Consider the following 19,311-nt stretch of genomic DNA (forward strand, 5'->3'; position numbering starts at 1 on the left):
CAGATACCAGGTTGTTCTCCTCACCTACCCACTCAACCACCAAGTTTTATCCGAATGGGTCCACAACTTTTTGATATATCGTGCAAAACATAGCTTCAGGTCCTATCACTCAATGGTGAAGAATCACTTTAAAAATTCCAGAATCTGGAACTGAATCTTCACCAAAATCTAACCAATTCGTCCTTGTCATTCCTCAAATCTGTCCGACGTTTCATCCGAATGTGTCCACAAATTTTCCAGATATCATGTTATATTGTTGCGGGGCCGGGCGTCGGCCGCGAGCACGACCGCTGGATGGAGCTACAGAGTGGGCTCGACCGATCGCTCGGAATTCAGATCGTATTTCTTCGGAAAAGTCAGAAGAGTACGGGTCCCTTTCGGACCGTGAAGCGTCAATATTACGGCCACGTGGTACAGGGTTATTTGCCAAATCTTCAAAATACCGAGAGGCCATGTAGTGATCTTCCGAGTCTTCACACTCTCGACGGCTCCCGTACGGAATGAGTCGCCTGGCGCACTCGACCCGTGTGCGATCCGAGCGGTTTATTTGCCGAGATCCGTCGGTCCAAATGTCGCTTTGAAGCCGAAACCGCTTTTACTATTTCTCTAACACGCAGCACGCTCAGTCAATGAAGGAATGGACACGAACGAGCCGAAACAATGAACAAATGGGACTTATTTATACAATAATGGGGGAAAACTCAGGAAGCATGCAAGAAGCAGAACAAAACCGAATAGTAATAAGCACGTATGCAAGGTGTATACAGCAAAAGCACTTATACGATTTACTACTTGGCAGACAGGCCCACGGACACACACGCACACCCAAAGATGACCGGACCAAATGGTCTTTATTGAGGCCTATCTCGGACCTGTCCGCCCAGTGCGGTCTTCAAACTGGTCAGTCCGGCGAGAGGCAAGCCGAACCCGGACACCGGCGGGCGACCCTTGTGGTTCCTGCGGGGAATGGCGTCGCTCGAGCTCTCGGTCGTGGTGAGGAGGAGAAGGACGACGTCGACCAAGACCGGCCAGACAGGCTCCCTGAGACGAGCGCTCCAGCAAGACGAATGCTCCAGCAAGATGAGTGCTCCAGCAAGACGAGCGCTGCAGCAAGACGAACACTCCAGCAAGATGAGATGTCCAGGTTGGGAGATGCTCCTCCTCTGACCAGCTTCTGCCTCCCCTTTTATCCGCCCCCGCCGGCTCGACCCCTCCCCCACTCGGCCCATGGAGAATCCCAGAGCAGAGGGTTGTCCTTGTTCTCTGCAGAACTGTTGTCATTGCTGATTTGTTTCCCAATAAAAATCCGAACTATAAAAATAAATCACAGCGCATGAACTTTTAATTACCCATTAGACAAGGGAAAGGTAGCTATTTATAAAACACATACTTACCGATATAACTGTGCTGTAGGAACCTGGATGTTGAGTGCGATAGTTTTCCAAATACGCAACAATATATCGTTTTTGGCCCTGTCTCTCTCAATGGTGAAGAATCACTTTTAAAATTCTCGTATCCAGATTTCACCAATATCAAATCAATTCTTGTCACATACCCATCCTGTCCACCGAATCCATTCCAAATCTTTTGAGATATCCTGCTCACAGACAGACAGACAGACGAAGGGACAGAGGTGCAAACATAACCTCAATCCCCATTCAGTGGTGGAGGTAACAAGCTGGATACAAGCTCAAACACCGATCTGATGTCTGAACAATACTCTGGTACTAAAAGTGCTGTGAGATGTGGTAATACCATCTCTGACTGATTTCCAGTTGTGACTGGAGTTTGCCAGGGGTGTGTCCTAGCCCCCACACTTTTCAGCGCTTGCATGGACTGGATTCTGGGGAGGATGTCGGAGAGATCAATCTGCGGTGCATCGTTTGAGAATGTCAAGATCTCTGACCTTGATTTTGCAGATGATGCAGTCATCTTTGCGGAGACTCTGGATATCCTTGAGGGGGCCCTCGAGGTGCTGAATGAGGAATCAGAACCATTGCAATTATGGGTTTCCTGAGTCAAAACAAAGATCCAGGGTTTCAATGTAATCTTGGATGCTGCTCTCTTGTCTGAACTTGTTTGTGACGAGGATGTTGAGGTCAAGGAGAGATTCACTTACCTCGGCAGTGATAGTCAGGTCTCTGCTGGCTCTGAACCAGAAGTCAATAGATGTCTGGGTCTGGCCTGGGGAGTCATGGATTCACTGGATCATGGCGTGTGGCAATGCCAATACCTGTGTAGGAGAATGAAAGTCCAGGTCTTCAGATCCTTGGTGCTTCCAGTCTTGCTCCACAGATGGGAGAGTTGGACTCTGACCAGGTATCTGAGACAGAAACTTAATTCCTTTGGTACCAGGTCTCTTCGGCAAATCCTTGGCTATCGCTGGTAGGACTTTGTATCCAACGAGCGGTTGCTGACAGAGGTTCAAATGAGATTTGTTACCTGCATAGTCTGTGAACGTCAGCTGCGGCTGTATGGACATGTCTCGTTTTCTTGACACTGATCCTGCTCACCAGATTCTCTCAGCGAACGAGCCTCATCAGTGGAGGAGGCCAATGGGCCGACCACGTGCCTCGTGGTTGCAGCAGGCTGATCAACATCTCAAGGTGATGGGGATCGGTCAGACATCTGCCTGGGGGATGGCCTGACTGAGGCCCCTGCAGTGCCGGCGGAAAGTGGACACAGCAACAGGCTGTTCCGGATACCATACCTGGGCGATGGAGATTGTGGTCAAGTTTATGTGTGTAGTTTTGGAGAAGTTCCCAGTGTTTACATATATCCTGATTAACGGACACCACACAATGATTATACCCCACCTGGACAATTTTTGTTCCAGGTGACATATAAATGGCTGGCATAATCTCCACCAAATATGAGAAACAGGCTGGAGTACCTCGGGTTAGGTGACGGACAAAAACAACCCCCATTCCCAAAGAAGGTGAGGAGCCGAAACGACCTTTCAGGTCAACATACGTTCACGTACAAGCTTGCCTAGATTCTCACGTGAGTACACCCAAAATTCGGGGTCTCTGGGTGCTTCAGTTCGTGGATGAAAGAACAACAAACAAATGTACAAACATTTGAAATTTTTACAAGATTTGTAATCCCCTCGGAGCCATTTTCATAACAATATTTTCGACACCATTCCTTTGACTTGAACATTATATGATTTGAAAGGAGAAGAGATTTCGGTTAACTTGATTCACAGGAATTAAAAAATGACAAAATTCACAATAAAAAAGTCATAAAGGGAGAACTCGTCCACTGGGTCTTCGAGGTACAACTCGTCCACTGGGTCTTCGAGGTACAACTCGTACACTGGTTCATCGAGGTACAACTCGTACACTGGTTCATCGAGGTACAACTCGTACACTGGTTCATCGAGGTACAACTCGTACACTGGTTCATCGAGGTACAACTCGTACACTGGTTCATCGAGGTACAACTCGTACACTGGTTCAGAGGTACAACTCGTACACTGGTTCAGAGGTACAACTCGTACACTGGTTCATCAAAGTAAAACTCGTACACTGGGTCTCAGCTGAAGGATGCTCGGAGAACAAAAAAAGTGACAGACAATGTTGGAGTGCAAATGTGTTTGTGCAGTAATGAAGTGACACATGTTGAAGAGTGATGAACAGCATACAGTGATGAAGTCACGCAAGACGTACACTCCGTGCAGTGATGAAGTCACACACGACGTACAGTGATGAAGTCACACACGACGTCCAGTGATGAAGTCATGTACGATGCGATAAAATAAAGTCTCTGGATGGTTTAAGTACCTGTACTTCTGGAGACTGATGTTTATGTTTTTAAATCTTGGATCAGCCGTCTGGAAGAGTCTGATGTTTCATCTTTCATTCCTGGAGCTTGTACGATGGAGTGATCATGGATCCACTGCCAAACATCACATCTTCTCCAGTCGCCGTCACTGAAACTTCTTCCTCTATTCACACATCAACAAAAGAATGTCAAAATCCTTCAACAGCATTGTCATCATCATCTCCATCATTATCATACCTTCCAACACAATCCTGGAAATATTATATCCTTTCAATTGTTTTCTGCATCTCAGTTAAATTCTCTTCTTTCTTTTACCTTCAATTTCACATCTTTATTTTCTTCATCACAAACTCCCACTGGATTTTTCAAACAATTAATTTTAATGATCATCCAGGTGTTCGCCATGATTTTGATAGGGATACATTTGCACTCACGCCAGACTGCTCCCACCTGGAAGATTTGTTTGCTGCTTCTCTGGATTCGAGTTCAGCAAAATATTTGTTTGTCCTCAACACTTCTGAGGCACAGACAAAATGGGACATGATGCAGGTGAAGAACATGAAGTTTAGACAAAGTTTGGAATAATTTGTGATGCAAGACAAGAATCTTGGCAACTTACGTTCCAATCGGTGGGATGGTTTCAAGTGAGCAGGAAGGATCACCTCTTCTGAGGAGTCTTTGGATAAAAAACAAACAACAGAAATATAAAAGATTAAATACATTGATATCTTCATTAGTTTGATAACTTGTTCAGAAAAGGCCACAGAAGGAAATGTATGGATGGAACAGGTAATCGATGAAATAGTCAAGGAGCTATTTCCCATATAGGCCTTAAAATAAGGTCTTGCTCAACCCACACCACATACAAGGTCTGAATGCATATTATGCAAGGTCAACCTCTCCTGAGCAGTTTTAGGGTGGGTATCACTTCAAATTGTGGTGTAGCATTTTTTCAACAGTCCAATTTGTATGGTGGGGGTCAAATAAAGTTTTTTCCCATCAATGGGAGAATGTGATCCATGGTGGGTTGCTTTAGTCGGTTGTATCTTTTGAACTGGTTCATTCCAATTATTATACAATGTATGGATATAAAGAGAAGAGATTGGTGCATCCATATAAATTACTGTCAGTGAAGTATTAGTCGAAATTCATATGTAGAATCCCATAACGTAACAAACATGTTGTAGAATTCACCTGGCAAATCGAAAAAGTGTGTTTGTGGTTTTGTATTTCTCTGTTTGCTGAATGTCTGTTGAATGCATAATTTTTGTGCCTTCATTGCATGTGCATTCATAATATGGATGTACAAAATGTATTATTTGTGATCTTGAGACAGTTTGCCTGTTAAATATACGTAGCTCGACCGCGTTGGCAAAGAACTAATCCTAAATCATCTGTGGTTTACACATGTTCCATTTTGAAGAGTCATGACTTTTTGCTGATTGTTATAATCACAATTCTTTTCGTTTCAGGTAGTTGAACAGTTCCAAACGTACCTGGACGTTCATCTTGACCTGTTACTAATTTGTCTTCTGTGCTACAGACTGCAGTCTGTGAGGGATTAAACCTCGTATGATTTCGTAGATTTGATGGGACATGGATGACGATACCAGCAGTGCTTGCATGCTTCCTGATTTGCCACCACGAAAACAGAGAAAGAGAACAAACGTTGACAAATGTGTACTCTGTCAAGAAGATTCACAGGATATTCCTCGAAAAGGATAGAGCACTTCCATGGAGAGGCTCGTTTCTGCACTGCAGTGCAGGCAAGATGAGCGTAATGAGCGACTGCTTCCAGATTTACAGAGACTAATGACCATGGATGTATTCTGGCATTCAAATTGCTACAAGTCCTGCATGAGCAAACACGATCTCGATAATACTGCGAAGAGAAGAGGACCATCTCTGTCGCCGTTTGAAGTTTTGGGATCGGATACGATGGATGCAGATCAGCTCGGGAGACGGTCCAGATCACAGTCTAGTCTTGTAGACTGGTCAAAATGGATGTTCTGCAAGAATAGGTCCCACAAAAAGTGACAGAAATACAGAATGCGAGCACATTTGAAGTGTGTCAATCTATCGAGGTTTCTGCTGAAGCTTGAGGCGATGAAGATATGTTGCATATAATCCGTGGAGTAAACGGTGACCTTGTGGCAGCTGAAGCAAAATATCACAAAGTATTGCGCGATCGGCCGCTTGACTCGAATGGCGACCGCGTCGCCCACCGGAACGGACAATTAAGTCCTGACCCTCCGGGAACTACCGCCAGGAGCCAGTCACAGGTGGGGGTTTAACCTCACCACAACTCAGTCCGCATTCGACCCGCGCGAAATAGAGTCCGATCGCCGAATGGTCGATTTACCTAAGCACCCGCGCGGATAGCGTACTGAGGAGTTGTACCATGCCACAGGTCGACTCCGGACACGAACCGCTTCAGCGGCTCATTCCGTACTACAGGGATAACCGAGCGGAGTTATCGGCGACCTTGACGGTTCAGATTAGTTACCGGGTGTTTTAAACCCACTATTAATCCCTAACGTGATGCAAGATGGAGATTCAAACAAAGGAAAAAACGCAGCGAAACGGAGAACAATTGAACCAGCACATTTGTGACGGAAGCACGGAAGGCACGTATTTTACAGTCAAGCAAGAAAACACAATAAAAGCATGCAGATCTACAACCGAATATGATTTACACGGCAACACTTATCACAGTTCTACTTTTCAAGACTGGCGCCACCCACAGACATTTACACAAAACCCCAAAAGAAAAGGAAGTCGCGACTTCCCTTGGCGCATCGTCCAGCCCTTGGCGACCGTAACTCCGAGTCCCTCCGGCGTGGTCCACTGGGCTCGTCCATCACGCCTGCACGTGTCGTCCGCCCGACGGGGACGAACGAACCGAACCTCCGACCAGGAACAATCACCACAACTCTCGACAATTGACCGAACCAACCAAGAGCAAGGACTCTCCAAAAACTCTCTCCTTTTGGAGGGTGGGGCTCTGCCCCATTTCTGGCTCCACCTCCCTTCTGGAAGCTTCCCAAAAAGGGGCGTGCCTTCTCGTTTCCCCCCTCCCCGCGCCGTGCGGGGGACGAGGAAAGTCAGTTTTGGCTCGGGGCCAGGGAATTATTCCCCCAAAATCAGGCCCCCACCTTTTTTCACCTTTGACCTCTGGCTCAAATCGCACCTCCCCCATGCCAAAACGCGGGAAAAGCAGGAGGGAAAATCCGGCGGGAGATATTCAAGCGGGAGTTTTGGGCGGGAGATGCCCCTTCGCACCCTGTTGCTGCTGCCATTCCGCTCCTTTCATCCGTCCCGCGGAGATCGTGACCGCACGGTGCCCGTTGAATGGCAAGTGACGAATATGTGGTAGCGTCATTGTGGAAGGTGGCGTCGTGGTGTGAATGGCGTGATTGTTGGCGTCATGTACTGAATGGCGTGATCGTTGAGATGTTGGTTGTGGCGATGTTCGTTGTTGTTCTAACACCAAATTAACGACAGCAAAAGAAAAACGACTATCTGAAGAATCGCAGCCCGAATGGATCACATGTATTCCCTCTTAACAACGGGTTTGGGCTAACTACACATGAACTTTCCGATATATCTCACCTGAGGACCCTTTATGGTGTATTACGAATTTCCACAGTCGTAACAGTATGCTTTTCAAAGTACATCAGGAAGTCAAACATCAAACATCACACTTTTAAGGCCAGCGAAAATGAAGATAAATACACCAGCGCTTTCCGGGACTTAATTGATGACCTTAAAACAGATTTGAAGCATGGCAAGGCAGACGATCTGCACAATCTTCTCGAAAAATATCAACGTCTTCAAGTTACACACGGTGTTGACCAAGATAAGTCCATCAGATACACAAAGCAGCATTTGAAGGACAGATTGATGAGGCATTTTGGCGATGAGGTGGTATTCCACCAGCCCCGAATTAGAGAGCAATCAGAACTGATGTATGCAAGCTAAATATCACTGCAAGATGTTCTGAATGCAGCCTTCAAAAAAACATTTGAGCCCCATGAAGACGAAGATTCTTCCGCTGATGAACAAGTTTTGCATCAGACAGAACGCACTAAACTTCTGTATCGTACTGCGATGCTGATCAGAGGGGATATTGCTGAGTGCAATGGTATTCCTGTCAAGCCTTTGAACACGGACGATCTGAGTCTCATCACAGCGAAATCACTTATACTAGACAGTGTATACTGGTCCTTACGCTGGGTAATTTCGGCTGATGATAGTGACAATGCTGGGAACTTTCCGGCAGAATGCAAGAATCAATCAGATGAGAGGAAGGTCATCATGGTGGCGCAAGATCTACTTCATTGCTCGTCACATGCAGGACTTAAGACTCTGAATCACACCAGTCTCGCCACGGCAGTTTGTTTCATAATTGGTTCAAAGGAACTGATAACATTGCTTAACCGAATGGGCCACTGTTCGTCCTACGATGACATAGAGGCGATTGACTGGCAAAGGAGATTCTGACTAAAACAGAAGAAATTGGAGTTGTCATTCCATCGAACATCTGTTCTGGTGTCTTCATCCAGATGGCTGGTGACAATAATGACATTAATGAGGAGACACTGGATGGGAAACACACCACCCATACCACAACTCTGGTTCTGTATCAACGGGGGCAATTTGGGCCATTACCAAATCACACGCCGATAGCTGACCATTCTCAGAGGAAGAGATCTCTCGACAGCACAATCATGCTACAATCTATGCAACAGTTCAGCGCATACGGCAAAAAGCCAAGTGTTGTAGATTTTGTGGATAAGGCACATGGGAACTGGTTACAGTACTTAGAACCTGTCCACACATCAGCATGTGTAGTCGATCTGGCTTGCGCATTGTGTCGGCTTTGCCCCACCAAACTATTTGATATCAGCATCCTGTCGAATCATCGAGTTGACCTTGCGAACAGAAAGTATCTGGCTGGAGTGGCTTCCATGCAATGGTGTCCTGTGCTACTTCAAGTAACACTGTTGTTGGATATGGTCCAATGATTGAAGGCTCTCCCACTGAGTATAGCACAATCTATACAGTGATGAAAACCACACAACAGATGATGGCAAGCCAAGGGCAGAAGACTGTCGTGCTCACATTTCACCTCGCCATCGACGTCAAGGCAAAAGAGATCCAGTGGAGAGTGCCAGATGAGTTCTCAAATTCCATCATCCGCATGGGAGGATTCCATATTGCCCTGAACTTTCTAACTCTTCTGGGCAAAAAGTATGATAACTCAGGCACTGAAGATCTTCTGATTGAATCTGAGGTCGATGGTAACAGCAGGACAACTTTTCTTCTTCAAGGCAAATCATACAACCGCGGGGTGAGGGCTCACAAACTTGTCATGGAAGCAATGTTCCGTTTAAGGTGGAGTGAGTTCATCAAGTGGCTTGCTTCTCGGAGGGGACATTCAGCCACAACAGAATTCCTCGTCAATGACACAGTGGTCGTTGGTCTATTGTGTATTTGTGCAACAGATATTTTGATACTTTGGTGTCAAATTTTCATAAGAGAATTACTGAGAATGCTTCTCTCCACATTATTTGGATTCCATGTACACATTCTGAATATTACCCCACCCACAGCAACTCGAATCTACATGTAGTATAATCCATTCTCATTCCATCCATGTATATCATGTCAAATTTGAGCGAATAATTTGGAAAATACAGTCGTTTAAATCAACCCACCTCTCAACCTTGTTCTAATATTGGTGTGAAAACCTGATTTGACCCCCACTATACAAAATGGCCTGAAGAAAAAAGAACGTGTACCACAATTCGAAGTGACACCCACTGTAGAAATGCTCCAGAGAGGTTGGTGTCACAGAATATGCAAACAAACATTGTATGTGGTGTGGGTTGAGAAAGACCTTTTGCCCCTGGGTCTTGCTCCTGGCCAAAAAAGGTGAATCAGGTGATCTCATCCAATCGAAGGGAGTGAAAGTTCTTGTTTTATATTCTGCATGGGGATGACCATGTCAATAAGTTGCCTTCCCACGAAAAGTATGATTGCAATTATCTCCACAATGAAGGATATTCTTCTTCATCAATCTTGGGGTTGGTTGTGCTTTTGATCTTGTGGTTGGTTGTGTTTTTGATCTTGTGGTTGGTTGTGCTTTTGATCTTGTGTTTGGTTGTGTTTGCACCCAGTGAGTTCACCCAACCTGTAAAAAGGTAATGAAAAGTTCTCACCTGTTGAAGGTCTTGCATGTCACATGGCTTCGTGTTGTTGCTGGCCGTCATCACGGTGAGGTTTCCGTTCAGGAGGCAGCCAATGAACAATGGAAGTCAGTGATGAATTCCTTTTCCTCAACAATAAGACCCCACCATGGTTTTCTGCAGCTTTGGTGCCTTTACTTTCAAAGTTCAGGTTCTTGTTCTTATTAAATGTAAAATATCCATCAGGAATGAAATCCTTTCCTTGTCTGGACTTTCAAAAAAGGTTTTGGTTTCGGCTCCGATGTGATCTCAGGTATTTGGAAGAGACCGTGCGTTGAAGGAAATTGTTTTCAACAGAATATACTCTGTATTTCTTTTAAAGTGTGCAGCATGAGGAGACTGTATGATGTGAGATGGGAGATGAGGAGGGATGGTCATGATCTACGGAGATGAGGAGGAATGGTCATGATCTACGGAGATGAGGAGGGATGGTCATGATCTACGGAGATGAGGAGGGATGGTCATCATTTACGGAAATGAGGTTCACCCTTGGGCTTCTTGAGGAGGACGACTTTGTCTCCTTTAATGGTGTATCGCCCGTTTGGATCACTTTCTCTCTTTTTATCAAGATCACCCAACAGCATCTCGAGTGTTTCTCTTTGGAGCTGAGTGTAGTCTGGAGTGATGAAAATGTTTCTTGTCCAGAGAGAGGGATCCTTCAAATTCCGTATCTTTTTATTGTTCGTAAGAACCTGATTCCGATCAGACTCGCATCTGAAAACAACTTTCATGGGTCTGAACCTGTTCTCAACATAGCGTCCGATGCGGAAAGTCCGTTCAGGTTCGATCTCCAGGTTCATGGCTTTTATTAATTTTGCCACAGCCTCCTTGTCATGTTCACCTTTTCCCTCCTTCACTCCACGGAACACGAGGTTGTTTTTGCGCCTTTCAATTTCCGCTCGTTCATCCTTGAGAAACTCAGACTGAGAAGAATGGTGGGTCTCCCGTTTGGGCGGCAGTCGAGGAACATCGTGCTGTTTCTGATGATGTAACCTGCTTGCACAGTGAGGCTTTGGTTGTTGTTGGAGGGCAACACTGTAAAGTTGTCGTTTCTCCAGCCCATCATCATTCTGAGGCTTCGGTTCAGTCGTCGGCAGCAAATCAACATTGTCCTGTTGCTGCTGTTGCTGCTCCAGCCCATCATTCGTTCCAAGCACTTCTTCCTCGTTATTCTCATCAAGCTTTCCTGCATTTTGTACTTTGTTCTCTCTTTCCAAGACCCCCTTCTCCCTTAACTCCACGTTATTTTTCCTATCCCTCATCTCTCGTTCTCGTACCATTAACATGAACTCTTTCAGTTTCCATCTAATTTCACGTTGTTTTTGTTCTTCCCGGTGCTCTCTCTCTCTAACACGAGTCTCTTCGTCCAATTTAAGCAGCCGGTACTCTCCATCTTTAAACTCCTCTCCTTGTTGGTGCATACGAAGCTGCCGTTTCTTTATCTCCTCATCTTTCCCATTCATGAATACTTCAAACACACCTTGTCGCTCCATCTCCTGTTCTTGACTGATCTGCAGGTATCGCTCCCGCTGCTGCACTCGTTTCTTCCAGTTATCAATCTCGAACATTCTGTGTTCTACAAACAGCATTTTCTGATCAAGTTCTTTATTTTTGCGTTTTTCCCACATTCGGACTTGGAATCGCTCTTTCGCTCGTGTGGATTCTTCTTTCTTTCTCATCCTGAGCTTTTCTTCATTTTTCCTCTCCTGTTCATTCATTTTTCTCTGCTCTTCTTCATTTTTCTGCCTCTGCTGTTCCTCCTCTCCTCTCTTCCGGTCCTCTTCCTCCTTTATCCATAATTCTTTTTCCAATTTCCGTTGCACATCCTTTTCCATCAACTCATGTTCCATTTGCTGCACAAACTTCTCTCTTTGTAAGAGATTTCTTTCGGTTTCGACCAACTGAGCCTCATATTCCTGAAGCTTTTCTTCCTCTCCTCGTAAAACCTTTTCTTTCTCTTTTTCATATTCCTCTTCCTTTTCTGCTTTGTCTAAAATGTTCTGTTTTGCTCTGAACTCCATTTTTTCAGGAATTTTCAGAACCTCCTTTCCCTCTCCTTTCTGAATTTCAAGGTGTTCGGTTTCCAGAACTTCCAATACCAATGGTGGATCGTCTTTTGATTCATTTTTTCTTTTCACTTTACATCGACATCGTAAACTGCAACAAAACAAACAAACATTATCAGTTCAAGGTAAAATGAAGTATTACATCACATGAAAAGTATGGAACACATGGTTTTGTAAAACAGAAACAAACATGTTCCACGAGTGTTACAGTTCTGGAGGATACGGAATATGGAACATACAGATGTAACTTAAACAATGTCCAAAGGAACGGTGTGGAATGATGAATCACACTTGATTATTTGAAGAATTTCATGTAATGGTGGAGGATGTTATGAACTTAAACATTTGTTTTGCGAAAGAAGGAAATTGTGACTTTTTTTGGAAATTATGTCTGACTTCGCTGGAATTCCATTGGCAGCATTTTTTAATGGCGTCATTTGGCGGCCATTTGGATTATAAAATATCCATTTCAGAAGTACTTTGTCCCACAACTTTGACATTCACCAACAAACTATTCCTTGGAAATCAACACGAAGGAGGTGAGTTTTAGTTTATATTCACAATAAACTTGTGCAACATGCGTGGGACATCATTCATATTGTTGCGGGCCGGGGATTGGTGGCAAGAATGACCGCTCGGTGTGGGGAGTTACGTCAATTCCCAGCGGACTCTCTGGAATTGGAGGCCGTCGCTCATGGATAACTCCGTGAGGCGGCAGGTCGCTTAACCAACCGTGGACGCCAATACCTCCACCGCGTAGCGTAGGTTCTTTTTCTCTGGAACCAATTTACTTAATTAACCACGCGGTGTCGTCTACAGGGTAATCACGCCCTCGGCACATCTTGCTCGAACCGGGTCACTCGACCGACTGCGGTAGAGTTCCAACGACCGACAACCAACTCCGGTTCGGGTGCAGTCAAGCGGAACTGCCAAAGCCGTGCCGGCTCGGATGAACAGCTTAATGGGAACAAAGACCCGACTAAAACTCAGACCCGAACCATGCTGGCCCAATGAAGGAAAAGACGAAAACGAACTGGGAACATTTCTGCAATAAATTATTTATAATAAACGAGGAAATTTATGTGGCACAGAAAAAGGTTTATTGGGGTGTAATGCAGGGGAAAGAAAGAAGATGTAGTGCAACAATTTACAGCAACTTACAAAGCAGACACAGAACAGACTTACGCGGGAAATATACAGGCAAGATTTACAATGATCGAAAACACGAATACAGTTTCTACTTATTAGACTGGTGCCACACACTCAGACACACACTCAGACACACACTCAGACAAAATAATACCAGTTGAGGGCAAAGGCCTTTTGCAGCCAAGGCGGGAGGTGGGCTGAAGTCGCAGTTCTTTCGAGTACCTGAATCTCGGGGAAAGGAATGCTCCATGGTGCAGCACCTGCCAACAGTCGTGCAGTCAGGTCCACAGCCGCCCGTCTGGAGTTCGGGTCCATGGAGGAGCTCGAGTGGGCCGGGACCAAGAGTCGGGCCGTCGGGGCGAGACGTGAGCGGAGCCAAGCAACGGGAACCCCTTCGTTTTCCAACCAACTCCAGCCTCCAAGCACAGAACGAACGACCCCCAAAGAACTCTACGAACGACCCCCAAAGAACTCAAGACTGAGGATGATGTTCTGGTTTATAGACCTCCTTCAGTGGGTTCTTGTTCAAAACTGACGTCACTGTCTGCCCTGATTGGACGGGGCTCCCATGGGTCCGCCATTTCTGGGCAGGGCCTCAGCCAGGCACCGGCGAGGCCCGCCCACTCCACGCGTGTGGACTCGTCAAGAAAGAGTTGGAGCGTTTGGCGAAGCCGACTATGAACTGCGACAGTGAAGATTCTGTCTCGGAAAAACGAGACTCCAGGGACAACAGGTGGATCGTGGTACGTTGTTACCAGCGAACCGAAGGCTTCAAGCACTCGGGTACCATGGATCGCAATAGAGGATGGGATACAAAGATTTATTACCCCAACTGAAAAAAACATCGCAACGCACCCCTTCGATCCCACTACACACAAGGAGGGATTCTGTCGACACATATACTTAACGGCATAACTGATTGGGACACCTGTATGTTGTATGCGTATGGTTACTACAACTGTAACAATATCATCAGGTACTGGATATAAAAAAATTAAATTACTTCACTTGTACATCATAGACGAAGATCACAGAAAATGGACTTTTTAGAATATTCACTGTGGATCAAATTATCATAGAAAGAGCTGCAAGAAAAACTGTCACTCAGTAAATATAAAGAGCTTTGAGGAAACTGTTTGTTAAAATTTAACAAAATATGGAGGACAATAAGGAACGACCATTTGGTGAATTGGGAAATGCACTGTATACACATTTAATAATAAAATCAATCTGAATAGAAAGGAAATCATCATGCGGAATCTATCCATGTCTGGTTATCCTTCATTATTTCAGCCAGATTGTTATTACAAAAACAAAAATCTCATTGTTCTTTCACTTGAATAATCATCAACTTCTCATGTTTCATGAGATGATGGCATCTCCCAAAGAGATGATGGGATCTCCCAAAGAGCTCCCGTTCACCAAATCAACAACATATTTTAAACTCTGCTTGCATTGCCAGAGAGGTAGTTGTGAAAAGCTTGTTCATACTCAATTCAGAACCTTCAAGGAATCAGCATTTGAAACTTTTCTAAAGTGTGTCGAGAAAGAGGCAGATTATGACAATCCAGAATTTGTGTGAGTTGGACAAAGGCTGCTGGAATTACAGCAAACCAGCTTCAAGCTAAGAAAGCTACTTGACACAGAGATTGACATAAAAAAACCGAGTCACCTGGATGGAGATGAAAGAAGAAGGAGCAAACATGCTGTTCCTTCATAAGACACAACTTTACTGACAAAGAGGACAACCCAGTGCTTCAGAATCTAAAAAGCAGACTCGTTTGAGCAGTACAGTGTTTGTCAATCAAAATGTGTATTTTGTCAACCAACCAAAGGTGAGGAAAACTCAAAAGTACATGAAAAACTCTGGAAGGGCCAATTCCTGGTAACATGGGAGAAAACAATCCAAGAAATTGTGAACAGCAGTTGATATGATGCCTGGAAAGTTAGGCTTGTGGACGTGCTGTCTTCTGGGGATTGACAGTCTCGTGACATTGTGAACCACCACACGTCCCGCTGCACAAAAACTGGGAAAAGTACATTCAGCGTCCATGTTGTAAAGCCAAAGAAATTGAAAACAGGGAACCAATCATCCAGCCTCCAGTGAGTGTTGTATTTATTGCCACAGACCGAGTTCTTCAGTGTTCTTCAAGTCCACGTTGATGAGGGGCAGTGTATCGACATTGCTGGACTGCAGAAGTGCAGATTTTTCATGAATTCCAAGACAGACTTTCTGAAACTTTCCCAGGTTTTTTGACACACAGGTTACTGAATACACAACTATAATTACAAACAATTTACCAAAGTGAAGGCTAACCGAAGTTATACCCCACCTGTAAATGACCAATGAGGTTTTTACACCAAGTTTAACTTTGATTAAAAGAGCAAAAGTGGGTTTGTTCATCACAGCCATTTTGAAATCCAAGATGGTCACCATCCATAACATCAAGAAAATTAAAATTGTGTGTTTTAACTTCTTGGCATGATAAATGTGGGTATTGCCACCAAAACAGACTTCATATGATATTCACAGCCCGAGTTATGAAGAAATTTGGTGGAACATGGTGGCCATTTTGAAATCCAAGATGGCCCCAAAATATTGGATGAAAAACAATGTCACCAATGGATTTTGGACACCTTGTCATCTCCAGTAATAAAACAACATATTCCATATTGAGCAAAAAACATTCAAGTCCTTATAATCCAACATAACATCGTACACAACATAGCATCTTCAAATATCAGAGTGATCTTGTTCCCTCGTGGATGAAGACTTGATAAATATTGATGAATAAGTCACTTGTGTTCTTTACCAGTGAATGCAGAGCTTTCTTTTGGGGCTCCCCTTCTTGTTGAACCAACGTGATGGATCAAATGTGATTAAAACATAAAACAAAAGGAAGCAAATTGCGACAAACGTGACGTCACGAACCACAGACATCCCTCCATCCTCAGCAGCATTATTCTCGATAACCTATGGAGATAGACAAGGGTGGGGGTAGGAGGAATGTTTATTTCATTTTAAATTGAACTAAATGTTTTTACAAAACTCAAAAGTTCATGACAAAGCAACAACATTATCTTGAATTTTTTTAGAATACAAACACAATGGCTTGTGGAATGTTCGAGAGTTTATCGTTTGTACGATGTTTGCACAAGGATTTGGGAAATAATTTGGGAATTTGGGAAGTAATGCCGTGACTATTCCTTCATCGACACGACCAGGAAGGAACACTTGCTCTGAAGGGATAAATTCCAAGTTTGCTTGGTGGGGGGAAAGTTAACCTGCAGTTTCTTTCCAAAGATAAACTCTCTTGTTCCTCAACACATCATCACGGCATAACTGACTTGGGACACCTGCATGTTGTATGCGCACGGTTCCGAGAACCGCAACAATAGTCGCAACGACGATTTTAACGTTGCAAAAGGAGTCGCAACAACGATTTTAAGGGCAGACAAGGAAGATTATATAAGGGATTCCATTGGAAAATACCACCTGTCCCTTCGCTGATGGGAATACAATGAGGAGGACCAAAAATAGGGGGAGAGCGGTGGGTGGAGGGGGAGCAAGGAGGGAGGGAGAGGAGGGGTGAGGGGAAGGGAAGGCAGGGTGAGATGAGGGGAAGGGAAAGCACACGTGCTGTGGAGCATAAATTATGCACGTACATAACCGTTGGCCAGACACATATGAAGATAGCCACCAGAGCGGGGGGGGGGGCGCGGGGGGGGGGTGGGAGTGGGAGAATCAGCAGAGAGAATATGCTATGCTTTTGAACACACACACAAACACACACACGTACACCCTCACACACACCCCTCACTCACACACCAACCCCCATTTTAAATCCTCCGTGCAGGCATCATTTCCAAAACTACAAAGAAAGGGACTCCCATGGTGTTGTGTACCTTCCCCGAGTACAATTTGTTATTTCTCACAATCCCCCCTTACCTGTTGTGATGGACGGGACGCTTCACTTCCGAGGATGGTGAGCACGAACAGCGCGATGGGAAACAACATGGCTGGTGCACGGCTATCCATGAACTGAAGATTTAACGACACCGCTCTGTATTAGAGTTCCCTATTGTTGGAATTCTCATTGTGACGTCACAATGGACTGTAGCCACGCCCCCTTTCCCTCGTTCACATTGCTTTTCAACGCTCAGAACGCCTTGCCTCTATTATCTATCCTTTGATAATCCACAAAATAGATATGATGTGTCTTTTTCCGATTTGTGATTTATAAAGAAGGTACTTTTGCAATAAAAGTCGAAATTTTATCCATCTTCAAACTGAGCCATGACGTCACACACGGAAGTCCACCGCGAGATCCGTTTCACATTGAATACGGGTTTCATCGTGGTACGATTTCACTCAAACGTCGAATAATTTTATATTTTTCACAAAAATGCCGAGTCGATGAGTCCTTGGTGCTTGTACAGTACGAATACAAACCGAGATAGTTTCATGCTCCACTAATGGTGGAAACACCCAAAGTTTGCCAGAAATTGGAAGAGGTTTGTCCGAAATACCCAAGTGTGGATCGGGCCTCAAAATGTTCACTTTTGTGGTCAGAAAATGGTAAAGAGAACTGTTATGAATCAACAGAGATGGCGAAACGTTCTGGTTATCCACCACAAATGAGAGAGGACGCCATCTCCACGATAAGGCGGAAGAAACAGCCGTCGCTCAAAACCTGAACACCATCTCCACCCAGCTACCAGCACATGTACACAGATGATCACTCCCCCTACAACATCCCCCACAACCCTCCATCAACCATCGCCCCCACTCAACCTACCAACACCCCAAACACCCCCCTTCTCTCCACCATCCCCTTACAATCGCCCACCAACTATCAACCCCAAAATACCCACCACATCCTACATCCCCCCGCCCCACCCCTCCAATGGGGTAGGACATCGACACAGCACGTACACCGATACGACAGCAGGACATGACTCGGCACGACCTCAAACACAAATGCTGTCACAAGAAAGTTTAAAACGGGATGATCCTGTAATGTACAGGACACCTGGTCAGCCTGTGAAGGAGGGACAAAGCAGTCGTCAGCCATTTTGTCAATGGAGTCCATGCAGCGTCCGTGCCTCTGCAGCGTCCTTGCCGTGCCATGCTGTGTCCGTGCCTGTGCCGTGTCCATGTCGCGTTTCCGCTGTCGTAACACATTAAACCGATTTAACAATGGATACAAAATCCCTTCTAAACCCTCAACTGAAAAACAAAACCCATCAATGTGGAGTGAACATGTGACCGGCCGGTGTTTCCATCCTCACCAACACCTCCATCTTCGTCTCATTTACTCACATCAGGATCAAAACGATTCGGCTCCACAATCCCCCCAAATCGTTTCCATCACTAATTTTATCTCTCAATAGTTTATTCCAAATCCCACTGATCAGTTTCAACACATCGAGAACCTTCAGAGTTGCTGATGATGGTGGAATCAGTGTCGGAATCAGAGATCGAAATACACTGTTTCTCTGTGTAAACCAACATTTTGATCAAGTTTCCAAACAAAGATAAACTCTCTTATTCCTCATCACATCCTTGGGATTTCACCTGAACAACCCAAACACCTGGAGGAGTTTTCAGCCTTGTTTTGGGGAAATTTAAATAAATAAATTATATTAACAATGTTACATTATCGACGTTTCAAGATGATGAATTTACTTGTGATGTGATAAAAAGTAAAGTCGGCTCCATGGATGTAAATCTGTGTGTTCACATGATGTTCCCTTTTCTATCACGTGGTGTTTACTGTCACCAATCACTTGGTGAATTGAACTTCAACTCAAACTTCGATCGGTGTTCGACGGAACAACCCATGATAGGCCGCGGGCCAGTGGGACCTACCTTGCACCCCCCCTCCCCCGCGACAATTTTTCACTAATACCACAGTGTTCATATATATCCCAAGTATCAGAAAAAGGATGTTCCCAGAAAAATAACTCATTTTCACGATGCTTGATTAAGCGAAGCAATCAAAAATAGACGAATCTCACAAAGATCGGCAAAATGTCAATATCTCTGTCAAATGTAA

At 44.8% G+C, this 19,311-nt stretch overlaps 1 protein-coding gene across 6 annotated transcripts; it reads right to left on the reverse strand.

Moving 5' to 3' along the window:
- Positions 1–3,075: 3,075 nt before the first annotated feature.
- Positions 3,076–18,015, reverse strand: LOC147023895 (uncharacterized). Of its 6 annotated transcripts, none has more exons than XM_085889850.1 (7): positions 17,202–18,015; positions 16,066–16,226; positions 10,011–12,194; positions 4,406–4,462; positions 4,237–4,303; positions 3,786–3,949; positions 3,076–3,541 (listed from the first exon to the last, which is right to left on the reverse strand). In XM_085889850.1, exons 1-3 carry the CDS (start codon positions 17,289–17,291, stop codon positions 10,502–10,504), a joined length of 1,944 nt encoding a protein of 647 aa, XP_085745976.1. In that variant the 5' UTR covers positions 17,292–18,015; the 3' UTR covers positions 3,076–3,541; positions 3,786–3,949; positions 4,237–4,303; positions 4,406–4,462; positions 10,011–10,501. The 6 variants fall into 6 exon arrangements, with proteins under 6 accessions (XP_085745976.1, XP_085745977.1, XP_085745980.1 ...); XM_085889851.1 differs by having other exon boundaries at positions 3,076–3,551; XM_085889854.1 differs by having other exon boundaries at positions 3,076–3,943; positions 4,237–4,300.
- Between the last annotated feature and the right edge of the window lie 1,296 nt (positions 18,016–19,311).

Source organism: Eptatretus burgeri, chromosome 7 (genome assembly GCF_056783735.1).
Source record: "Eptatretus burgeri isolate ZD-2024b chromosome 7, Ebu_testis_v1, whole genome shotgun sequence".
Lineage (NCBI taxonomy): Eukaryota > Metazoa > Chordata > Myxini > Myxiniformes > Myxinidae > Eptatretus > Eptatretus burgeri.

What these genes read in the sequence shown, in the direction of transcription:
- LOC147023895 (XM_085889854.1), bottom strand. Translation starts at nt 17,291, where the DNA reads ATGGATAGCCGTGCACCAGCCATGTTGTTTCCCATCGCGCTGTTCGTG. An exon ending in CGTCCCGTCCATCACAACAG is followed by an intron (nt 16,227 to 17,201) that starts GTAAGGGGGGAT and finishes CTATCTCCATAG; the next exon opens with GTTATCGAGAATAATGCTGC. An exon ending in AGAAAGCTCTGCATTCACTG is followed by an intron (nt 12,195 to 16,065) that starts GTAAAGAACACA and finishes GTTTTGTTGCAG; the next exon opens with TTTACGATGTCGATGTAAAG.